A 12,573-nucleotide genomic window follows, 5' to 3' on the forward strand; every position below is an offset into this window, starting at 1 on the left:
CAAGCTGGCATGCTCTATTAACCGTCATGCTGGCTTGTAAGGTAAAAGTGAAACCGTAAGTGCCCACCATGGCACTTCTGGGTTTGCCAAGCCCTCACGGCCTGGGGCAAAGCAGCCTGCGCTGCCAAGCCCCCATGATAACAGTTCCTTTTTCCCTTTCTCTTCAGCCCCCCTCCCTGTCCCTCGCAGCGGGCAGGGTGGTGGCACACCAGATGTGGCAGGAGAGGTGGTGGCCTCTTAGGTAACCGGCATTTTTGGTTATCCAGCACTCCCCTTCCCCATGGTTGCCGGATAACAAAGCTTTTGCTGTATATGGATCATTGTGGAGACTGCACGTGTGAATCCAAACAGAAGTGTTTAACAGATTTATTGATAGAGTTTAATCTGCTGAGGCAAGTTAGCAGTAGGAGCAAATTATATATCATGGTCCCCTAGGGCAGAGGGACTAAAACCAGGAGATCTGGAGGAGAAAAGGGACCCCCCCCCCCGCCCCAAAACAAACCAAAAACATTTCCAGGTTGTTCAAGATCCATCTTCAGAGGCCTTCCACCTTCAACCAGTGGCTACCTCCTACACCCGCATATACTTCCATAGGCACTACACTGCCTGCCTTCCTCTTCCAAGAAGGATGACTAAGGCTCCTTTGGAGCTGACCAATTCCATTCCTAGATAAGCCAAAAAATGTTATCTGGCCCAAAACCCAGAACACCTCTCAAGTGTCATCTACTGACTCTACAGAGACCCACCCTGATCCAGCTTGCAGAGAAGTCATTGGCCATCTTCCAAGGGCAACTGCATCAAGACCTCAGGAAACTAAGCCTGGGTGTCTCATCACATATTTCAAAGCACCAACTGCTGAACTGCCTAGCAACTAGTATCTTCATCATTTTTTAAATAGATGCAATTGTTTAAAAAGCAGCAGACTGTGTGAGATGGAGAAACATGCTACAACTCAAATAACCAAGCACAACAGCCAGAAATAAAAGTTGCATAACAGATTGCTCTGGGATGATAAATAGGCTTACATGAGCATATAGAGAGAAACTGAATCAATTCCAAGGCTTTTCAGGAAGAGATGAAGAACTACAGGGTTTGCAATGACATGTAATGGCCTCATAGAAGGTAATTACATCGGGGGGGTGGCATTACTTTGTGCCGCTTAAATAATCTCCCTTCTTGACATTTCGGAGGATAAAACGGCTGCAGATATGCTAAAATTCAGAACAAAATTAAGAAGGCTACACATGGATCAAAATATCCTCCTTTTTTCTTCCTTGTGGACATGGATAAACTGAGATAAAATTCAGAAACTTCTGTATACACTGGATGTGATGATGGACCACTGACTTCCCTTCTCTAGCATGACAGCATGCAGCATATCTCCGAGTGATACTAAAGATGGTGGCTAAGGTATTTCTCAGGATCATTTAAATAATATTTCCTGTCCTTTGTGTTTTTCCAATAATTCACTGGAGCCCCAGCTCAGTAAAACACTGAAGCAGGCCTTTAACTTTAAGCATATGCGTAATCCCATTCCTATTTGACAAACTAGTGATGCATTCAGCAATGCTCCACTGAAATCAACGGCATGTAAACGTGCTTAAATTCTTTTATGAAATGGGAGCTAGTAAGTTTAAAGCTCTAAGTCTGTTTCTTCATGTAAATGTTTATCACCCTCCATACTTAAAGATACTCATTTGTTACTCTGAGGCAACTAGGGTCATTACCTGCATGCTTTAGGAATAGGATTTTGTTTTCAAAACTATGTATATAGGCTTTACAATCAGGAAAAAACTGCGGGTCAAAATATGCCTTTATTATTCTTGACAGTAACTTTCAACTCCTAGACGAAGAAATCTTCCATGAAGCAGAATAATATGAAAGAAGAAAAAGGAAAGGGAAAAAGCTGCAGGGCAGATGGGTGTGACGTTTCTTCCTTCCTGATTCTTATGGTTTGCCTTGTGAAAATTAGCGGAGAGGAATCCATGCAAAGGGAGCGCATGTCAGATTTTGCTGCTGTTTTGAAGTGATTGATTTGGCAGCAAAAATGTTCAATGGAAAACAGATCCCATAGACAAGCTCCATAAATCCTACCATACACAAGCAAGCAGAAGAAAAACAAGCAGTCTAGACAGGGAAGATTAATATACTGGAAGGAGCAGGACTTTAAAATAAAATAAGCAAACTTCATAATATCATTGGCAGCAACACGGCAAATGAGAAGTGCTAAAAGACGAAATATTAGAACTGGGAAACTCTGAGAGTCACAGCTGAGGGCAAGCATGAAGTAAAATCAGGCACCAAGACTCAGTTTTTAGACCAGCTCCTGAACAGAATACTGTTTTTAATTTGTGATTAGAAGAATATACTTCAGGGCTGTCCAACTGGTGGCCCATGGGCCACGTGTGGCCCCTGGACTCCTGCTAAGCCACCACTCCCCTGTTGCTCTAGCTCCAACAGCAGCCATAGCCTCCAGGCTTCCCATCCCTCCTTCATGATGGGGAGAGTTCAGGGTGAACCAAGGGCCACGCACATGATGCAGCAGGGGGAGGGTGCTCATGTAGACACGTGCACAGTCTATGGGATGCCTGTGTGGATGCACAACACAGCAGTGGAAGTGCATACATGTAGGATCACTGAAGCAGTGGAGGAGGTGCAGGCATGTGCTGCAGCAGGTGGGGCATCCTTGCAGCTTGTGGCCCCCGCTGGCATGGACTGTGTCCCTTAGCCACTAAGAAGTTGAACAGCCCTGTATAATGTCTAAAGATGTGTTTAGCAAGTGGAGATCAGGTAAATCTGATGGGGGTTGAGGGCATACTGTAATCCTACAGTAGGTATGCATAGGGTGACTATATGGGATAATGTGAAATTCAGGACAGTGCGCCCCCACTCTCCACAGGCTGCAGGAAGTCAAAGGTCCATTAATGACCCATTGTTCTTTACTTCACAGGTGTTTAAAAATCACCTGTGAAGTAACAATTGGTGTTAATGGGGTTTCCTATTTCATAGCTCATGCTGCTCTGCCTCCATGCTCATCTTACTGTTCACCAGCTGGCTGGGACCAGCCTCCAAAATCTGGGACTGTCCTGATCAATCAGAGACATATGGTCACCCTAGCTATATGCATGTGATTTAAAAATAATAATAATAAAAAAAGAAGAGATAGCACTGAGCCAGGCTCATTTTATCGGAGAACTAAGTTTTGTGAGAATTGAGAGAGATTCCTGTATAGACTTTTGCAACATGCTCATTCTTGTCATACAAGGGCAGGTCTCAGAGAAAGCATTTAATGGATTTTTAAAAATGTGTGATTGATAAATGCATTGAAAACCACACGTCCAAATCTTTTGGGATTTTTATTAAAAGCTTCGGTCCAGCTTAGAAAGAAATGTATGGCAAAAAACAAGGAGCGTTCAGCTCTGCTGCCTCCCTTACTTCACAATCCTTCACCTGGAAAGAGCCAATAGAAGGATTTGGAGGGATTGGGTACAATGCTGAGTGCTGTGATTGAAGAAATGGACGTTTTATGAAAGAAAGCGGTGGCAGGGGATAGGAAATCGTATAGGATCATAGAAGTGTGCATACAACACATTCAGCCACATCTGGACATGGGATCTATAGGTTTACACATATTCAAAGCCTGAGTCTGTGCTTTGTCCCTTTGTTGTCTTGTTAGTAACCACTGAATTGTAATTAAACACTTCCTTACAAGGGAATGGCACTCCAATTTTCTATATTTGCAATCATGGTTGTCATTCAAGCATTGGACCTCTATCCCTCTCATGGTGTATTTTAAGTCCCTTACCATGCTGAAGATTTAGAAGACCTTAAGGGTTACATTTTCAAAGGTACTAAACAAGATGTGTGCACCAGACTCCCATAAAGTTTTTCTAGCATTTTCTCTGGCACAGGCAAATGGTGTGTGTGGGCATGAACAAAAGAAAAGAGTGTCTGGGCATGCTGGTAGAGTTAATTTGTTCGCTTTTTTTGTGAGGTAATATTCTTTCCAGAGATTTACCTTATCTGTAGGAAGTCTCATCTACTACCACTCTGCCTGAAAAAGTGACAGCCGCCTACCATCCACATGGCCCCTGAGAGTTCAGTCAAAAATAAAAAGAACTGGATGGGGGACAAGTGAATATGACAAGTCTGACTATCTTCTTAAACAAGAGAAGCTGAGGTCCCTGGCCATTCAAATTGTTTAGTAATAGTTGAGTGTCTAGTTGTCTCTTTTGACTGTATGTTCAAGGATTTTGTTGATTTGAAATGATCAAAATGAACTTTTGCTGATCTTTCTCAGATTGGCTTTTGTTCCCATTTACAGAAAGCAAGACCTTTAACATAAAGTAGTGCACTGAAAGCCAAGTCGCTCAATACTTACATAAGCCATGAATCCAACTGTCACTGATGTAGCTAAAGACATTATAGCTGCTTCTCCCAAACAATATCTGTCTATCTGGCGTTGAGATTCAGACAGAACTGACAAGCCCAGAATCATCTGTTTCATATGCTTTTTTACCCTAATCCTGATGCTGTTAATTTAACAAACCTGCATGTAATATAATCAAAGGGACTGGTCCTTTATCATTCTCAACTCTTACTGACATCAGTGGGAACTACAAGCGGTCAACACCTGATGAGCCCCATAAACACTTATCCAGAGGTGGAGATCTACTGGGGCCTCATACAAACATTCAGTTTCTCCTGGGACAGTCGCTGTGCTTTTGCAAGAAAACCATGAGTGTACAGACGTTCAGGTTGATCTCCCAAGATAAAAATGGCTGCTGTAGGTGAAAAGTAACTTAGGAACAACAAGGGTTAAATCACACTTGGGAGAGTTTCTCCTGGGAGAGGAAATGTCTGCACTTACTGTCGGTCATTTCCTCACTGTTTCAGATGTTCCCTATGGGGTAGTCATTTCTACATATCATATATGAAGTGCACTTACTAAGACAAATGTATGTAGTGTGATATAGCTCATAAATATAAAAATAAGATAACTTTTTAACCAGTTACTAAGCTGTTAATAACTATGAACTAGTTCCGCCCTGTAAGACTAAGCATTTTTTTTTACGTTATCTGTAGATACCTGAGGCCACACTGAGTACCGTTTTGAGTACAACTTCCACTCATTTAAATTGGAAGTTCTGTTTACAACTCACAAAAAAGATATTGTCAGTAAGTATGGAGGGTTTCACCTTTCTGTCTGCCTCTCATGAAGAGAAGACTAGTGTGGAGCAGAAGATACTATAACACAGAAGTATATGACAAGGAAAAATCTGCATATGTATTTCCAAACATTTATTGGAAACTCTAAATAGCCTTTTATATTCTAGAAATATAAATCTTTAAGAATTATAATAAGGTGTCTTTGTATTTACCTTGCAGAAGGAAGTAAACTTTGGATTGCGGTGATAAATACAAGAACAATAAATGCACACACCAAGTTTGACTTGAACACTTCATCTCTCATTTGAGAATACTGGAATAAAAAAAAAAAGAAATGAATTAACTTTTGGTTCATGCACTATTTTTTTTCAAAGAGTAATGAGGATTCTAGAAAATTAGCAACAGGGTATGGTAAATTAATTAGCTTGTTAACAATTTATTGTTAAAAAAAGAAAGGAAAACACCAAGTCAAGAATAAACTAATAAACTCTTCTCATCAAGGGAACAAACCTGAACATTTCACTTTCGAATACAATGTGTTTTTGCTTAGTTGCCTTTTTATCTGAATTCTTTTCATTGAAAAACAGTGATGAGTATAACAGATGATCAGCTACCGAGCCCACAGATTCCAATAGGGAAAGGCCAAGCACCAGAGTTCAGATCTAGATCTGAAGCGTTCCCCAGTTTGGTAATGTCCGGGAGACTGTCTCTATCAAAAAGCAATTGGAGACAAATGCTGAAATCAACTGGGGCTGAACACATGCATTATGTTACATATGTGCATAATTGCTTGTGGCATAAAGGCCATTGCACTTCCATGTATAAGTAATATCTGTCTTTCTTCTGAAGTAAGCAAAGAGACCTATGGGTGATATATGATTATTTTGTTTGTGGTTTGAGGGTTCGCATTTTATGTCGAGATTGCAGATGACTGCATAGAAGCTGCACTGATTTACACCAGCTAAGAATCTCACTCATGACATGTAACATAATTCAGCTTTCACAGCTCACCTAACCTTTGCGTGTATTAAAAGATATCACTAAGAGCTTTGATCAATTGTCAGATTTTTTTTGTTTGTAATCACAGTCCTAATACTGCAAACCATCAGCTTTGGAAATACTGACAGACCTCCCCACTACACCCCAAGCCTGCTCCCCAGCTACTGTCTAGCACTATTGCCAGCTTAGGAAACTGGGTCAGTTAATATGAGACGACTGGTTAACCTAGAAGAGATGTGATCCAAGCCATCAGCTAGTATAAAGCAGGATATCTCCATTAACTTCAGTGGAGCTATGCTGACTTACTCCAGATAAAAAGCAGGCTCATCTACACATTTAAAAAAAATTGGCAGTGTCCATCTATACTGTAGTATTGCTATGAATTTTTTAGTATGACGCATAAATTGATGTTTACTCTAACATTTTCTCTCCATTTTTTTAGGAAATTGTCCCTCTTTAGTTTAGCAGTGAATAGGGACCTGCTGAATTTATGGCAGAAGTGGGGTGCACTGCAGCTCCTTCAATCTTGCAGGTTCCCGCATGCGCCCCTCTGCTGCTGATTGCTGGAGGGGCTCCGCTTGCAGCTTGCTTTTGATTGGTAGGGAGGCGAAAACTGTGGCTTTTAATATGCCGCTGTTTTTGCCTCCTGCTGCTGATTGGCTGAGGGCCTCAGAGGCCCCACTGCTTGCTGACAAGTGGTGAGGAGGCAAAAACGGTGCCATGTTTAAAACCATGGCTTTTGCTTCCCTGATGATCAGGAGGGAATGGCAGGGCCCCCTCTGCCAATCAATGGTGTGGCGGGGAGGGGGCGAGGCATGCGGGGGAACATACAAGATTAAAGGAGCTGCTGCGCACCCCACTTCTGCCATGAATTCGGTAGGTCTCTCTGCCAATGAATTCCATATTCAGAGGTCCAGAGAGCCATAATGAAAACATGGGCATGACTGGGACAAAGAGCAATGCCAGGACACAAGCACCACAGAGGTCCATCAGTAGTGCTCTGCTGCGTAGCTCAGCCCTCCGCTGCTGGGCCTCCTTTTGAAGGAGGAGGGCACTAGCGTTTACACCACGCTAGCCGCATCTACGTGAGATGCTGACTCTGCAGTTATTGCACAGTTTATACAAGTACTAAGGAAGAAGGCAGTAACTGGAGTTATTGTGCAGTAGCATTACTGACTGCACTGACTGAGCAATGGCTTGTTACTACTGTGCAGTAGCATTGTGTCATGCTTTCTGCCGGGCGATGCTAACTGCACAGTCAGCATCTCGTGTAGACATGGCCTCTCTCTCCCTGGATCCTGCTTCACTGCAGCTGTCAACATCTGGTCAAATCCTGTTGGCTTCTGTCATGGAGAATGTTCTTCTCTTTCCCCCATTCCTTTCCATTGCATCTTCCTCCCCCACAAAGGACTCCCGTGTACACGCCTTGCTGCAGCAACGTGAAAGTGATATGATTTTTGACAGATTTGCTTCTGCACGCAGGGTCATTAATTTTACTTTTCTGCACTCGACATGTTTGCTTGCATTGGCAGAAAGACAGCACAGCCTTGGCTTGCTTTGTAGAAACAGATTATTATTTCCCTAACGTGCTTACCAGGAATAGCTTCCTACCTACTTCCGGAAAAGGGATGTCAATTTTTGAAGCCTGGAGTATGCTACCTGAGTGATTAAGGGCCAGATTCAGGGACAGGAATTTTAGGACCCATTTCATATTTAGGTGCCTAAACCCACCATGGTTCAACACCTAAATAAGAGTTAAGTTCCTCTGAGCTGTTAGCTGCATTCACACCATCATGGTGCTGAAGAAAACTGGCACAATCAATTCAGATCATCTGCTCTTTGTAAAACACAAACTTCTTCTCCTCTGAAATATTAAATCATGCTTTCATTATTGAAATAAATTAAAGACTCGGTACCATAGTCCCCATTCAGAAATAAGCTATCACTGAAGTCAGTGAGGGTTTTACCGCCTCAGGAGTATGGGATTGGGCCAGTTGCTTTCACAAAATACCAAGGAAAACCAACGTGCCTTCCATTGACAAGAATTGCTTATGGAAACTATAGCAAATTAATTTACTGCAGGACAAGGTCAGCATTTCCTGCTGTGTTTAAAATGTTGTAGAAAGGATAAAGGCCTATGTGACACAACCAGAAACTGTGTCTCGACAAGAATTTGCTTTTAATGGTTCCAGAGCAGCACTGATGCCAGTGGTAAACTTAGCACTTCTCTAGCAATTTCCATATTTAAAGTGCTTCAAAGTCATTAAGGGATAGATTAAGTCTTGAGTCCTATTTTTCACTACGGGGAGAGATGTACTTAGGCCGTTCCAGGAGGAGCAGGGTCTATCTAGACAGCAGGCACAGTACTTGTTACAGCACAGTGCGGAGATATCTGGCCCAGCTTTAAAACACTGAGATCAGCACAAGATCATTTGCTTTGCTCCGTGGGTGGGTTTTACAGCCCATACTGATTCCTTGTTGTTGGGGCTAGACTGCTACTGGTATCCAAGCTGGCGAGTTCAAACCTAACTCTGGTATAGCTACACTGTACTGCTGTGACTGAAGTTAGACATGCCCTCAGAGATGCGTGATGCTTCCTCCGGTTCATATCTTGCACTGGGAGTGGTAGGGGAGTAATTTACTATCACACCTTTTCAGGGTTCAGTGTAGACCCATGCTGCCCCAGTTGCTCTGCTCATTCCCCACCCCTCTCCATCAACTGTGGCTGCTTAAAATTAGGGCCCATAACTGGTCTTAATTTAATAGTACTGGGTGCATCTACACGGGATGTTTACTGTGGAGGTGAGTAATTAGCTCTGCCATAAACGTCTCAGCAGCTATACATGAGACCCTATTAGGGTGCAGGAAACTAATAAACTTTGCAGCAGGCAAGGACTTGTAAATACAAATCCTACCCTGCTGTGGAGTATTTTTTTGTACAGCAGAGTATGTGTGGATGTTGACCCATCTAGCTGGCGCGTGAAGGTGCTTCCATGCTGGTGCCCTGGCTAGCCCTGCACTGAAGCACTTTCATGCCCTAGCTAATCCCTCCATGTGGTTGGATCAGCCCTGGGCTGGCAGGCAAACCCCCGGCCCCCCGCCAGCCAGGACTGCTCCGACTGAGATCCACGTGCTGCGCATCAATAAACACCGGAGCTGATTGCTCCAGAGTTAATTGCTCCCGAGCACACGTTCAAATGGCACACCCAGGAGCATAAAGCTCCAGCTCAATAAGCTCCGGAGTTTATTTATGTGCACTAGTTGTAAGTGTAGATGTTCCCAATGGTAATCGTGATGATTACCATCATTAACCCCTAGAGGCTACAGTGAAAGACCAGGGCTTTGTTGTTTTAAATGCTATATGAGCATCAGAAGACAATCCCAGCCCTAAATAATTCACAGCTTTTTGAGGTATTTTTAAAAATACAGCAATTGAGATGTACATATTGCATGGGAATGCTTTAATATTGAAATGGGAACAACCTCCCCATAGCTATTTCCTCCTAGAGTCTCTGTGATGGAATGGAGTTCTTGGTAGGAACAGGTTGTGTGATGACAGGCATGTCACTGAGGCTTAGACTTTCTTTAAGGACATTCCTATATCTAGACTTTCCTGAGCAGAAACCTTCCTATAGTGAAAAATTCCCTGCTATGGTGAAAAAGTCCCTGCCTCTCCTGATTTCTTTTGTATGCAAAACTCATGGTATTGGGGAATCTTCGTGTGAAAAATCTGAGGTTCAGAAAACTCCATACTGATGAAAGGCAATTTATGGGGAATCATCTAAGGTGAGAAGCAATCTCCTTTATGAGATAATATAAACCCCTATTATGAGAAATAATGTAAACATTTCCCATATTTTGATGCTACAAATTCAACAGCTTTTTAGTTGCATTTCCTTTGTTTTGGCTATTTGCCTACATCCTGTTTGTGAAAATATCTCCTAGCAAAATTGGAAGGTATATTTGGAGAAATACTTCACAAAATGTCTCACTTGGAATCTTGCACAAGCCTCTCCAAAAAAAAAACCCCAAAAGACTCCAGGTGGAGTTCACTGTGGTGAAATCACACTTTGTGATATAATTCTGATTGTCATCTGCTGTGGCATTTCTCTTCCTAGAATATCCCAAAAGGACAACAGCAGAATGAAAGTCTGTTGCTGAAATTTGTCACCAAGCTGCATCATGCTAAGTCAAACGAGGGTGATGGTCTAGTCCCTTCCTGGTCATCTAAGTGTCCATATTTGGTCATCTACATGGTGTTTTTGGTCATCTAAATGCCAAAAAATACCACTTCCTCATGCAGGCTGGCATTCTATTCCTGGGGTCTCTGACAGATGCATTCCTCCCTCTTTTGCCCCATCGCTCAGTAGCTGAAGCAATCATCTGAGAAGCTAGAGGTCCTTGGATCCAGGCCCCCTTGTTTATTGGGGTTTTGAACGTTGGGACCATGACTTTCCAACATAGCACTCCAACCCACAATACCAGTGAGCTATTATCCAGGCCCTTCTTTGGTGTCCCTTTAGAAATTGAGCCACTAACAGTCTGTGAAAAACAGTGATGGAGGGCACAGAGGGATTTGCTTCACTGGGATCAGGGCCTCCAGCTTGAACCCAGGTCCCCTTCCCTTCCAGGCTACCTGTCTTGTGGAGTCACATACCCGCTGGCTTGCTCCCTTCATAGTTTCATAGTTTCATAGTTGGTAGGGTCAGAGCAGATCATAAAGTCTGACTCCCTGCCATGGGCAGGAAAGAGTATTGGGGTCAAATGACCCTGGCGAGGTGTTCATCCAGCTTCCTTTTAAAGACCTCCAGGGTAGGAGCCAGCACCACTTCTCTTGGAAGTTGGTTCTAGATCCTAGCTGCCCTGACAGTGAAGTAGTGCCTCTTGATGTCTAGCCTGAATCCACTCTCCGTCAGCTTATGGCCATTATTCCTTGTTACTTCCAGTAGTGCTCTGGGGGAACAGAAACTCTCCCATTGCCTGCTGGTTTCTCTTGGCTAGTTTATAGATGGCCACCAGATCCCCTCTCAGCCTTCTCTTGTGGAAGCTGAACAGGTTCAGGTCCCTTAGCTTCTTCTTGCAGGACATGCCGTGCTGCCCCCTGATCATGTGGGTGGCCCTCCTCTGGACCCTCTCCATGTTGTCCACATCCCTCCTGAAGTGCGGCACCCAGAACTGGATGCAGTACTCCAACTGCGGCCTGACCAATGTTATATAGAGAGGGAGGATCACCTCCTTGGACCTGCTTGTGATTCATCTGTGGATGCATGACAAAGTGCAATTAGCCTTCCTAACCGTGTCCCCACATTGGCAGCCCATGTTCATCTTGGAGTCTATAGTGACTCCAAGATCCTTTTCTGCCTCTGCACTGACGAGAAGGGAGTTCCCCAGCCTGTAGGTATGGTGCTGGTTGTTCCTCCCCAGGTGCAGTACCCTGCACTTGTTAGTATTCCTCCTGGCCACCTCCCTCTTGCAGCTGCCTAGAGGATCAGCTTCCAAATAAGCACCAGAGAAGGAATGGATAATAGTTGACCTGTGGTATTGTGATTAGCATGCTGTGCTGGGAAGTCGGAGAGACTCAAGTTCATACTTTCTTTGGATGAGGAGGTCGAAGAACTCAGAACCTCCAGCTTCCCAGGGGAGTGCCTGCACTATTGCAGGGAAAAGATAAACGTGCACTCTCTCTCTCTCTCTCATTTTGTTGTTAGTGCATGTGTCCACTGTGGGCATGTACATAGTTGTCCATGTATGCCGGGCTATATTCCCATGAACAAAATTCCAACCTGTTCAGTAGTAGCATTTTTGGCACTTACATAACCATATAGGCATGCAAATCTGGACATTTAGGTGACTATGAAAGCGTAAAGAATGCAACCCAAGCACGTAGCTTACTCTAAACAGGTAGGTTCCTGAAACTGCTTCCTTCTATGTGGTGTTCTTTTTAAAAATCAAAAAGTCCCTTAATGCCTGCATTCCTGAATGCAGCGATTTCATATCAGAAGGAAAAACGTCTCAGCCCCTGTGTGGTAAACTATCACAAATGCATTTAAGGCCCACTCTATACACTTAGTATATAGCCTTATTATCTTGGCCCGGGGGCGGGCAATTATTTGGGGCAGAGGGCCACTTACTGAGTTTTGGCAAGCCATCAAGGGCTGCATGACAGGCATCCCAGGGCAGATTAATATTAATTTTCTAAAATTTTTAGGGGCCCCGTGGCCCAGACAGAATGGCCTGGCGGGCTGCTTCCTGGCCCCCAGGCCACATTTTGCCCACCCCTGGTCTAGACAGTAAAAGTGAGCTTGTTAATTGATCTGAAATATACTCCACCGACTCTGTTCAGTTTGAACAAGGCTAGCAAATATAATGCTTTATTGTCACCAGTGGTGTTCATATGTACGGTAA

General features: G+C 43.6%; 1 protein-coding gene across 2 annotated transcripts in view; it reads right to left on the minus strand.

The window, feature by feature from the left end:
• The window catches only part of ADCY8 (adenylate cyclase 8), a 200,468-nt gene that overhangs the window by 39,901 nt on the left and 147,994 nt on the right, over positions 1-12,573 (minus strand). For both annotated transcript variants that reach the window (XM_090040660.1, XM_090040659.1), the window contains one exon: positions 5,382-5,482. In XM_090040660.1, coding sequence (XP_089896786.1) covers positions 5,382-5,482 — 101 coding nt within the window. The remainder of the gene's footprint in view (positions 1-5,381; positions 5,483-12,573) is intronic.

This window comes from Crocodylus siamensis, chromosome 3 (genome assembly GCF_052110815.1).
Source record: "Crocodylus siamensis isolate JL-2025a chromosome 3, ASM5211081v1, whole genome shotgun sequence".
NCBI classification, from domain to species: Eukaryota; Metazoa; Chordata; order Crocodylia; family Crocodylidae; genus Crocodylus; species Crocodylus siamensis.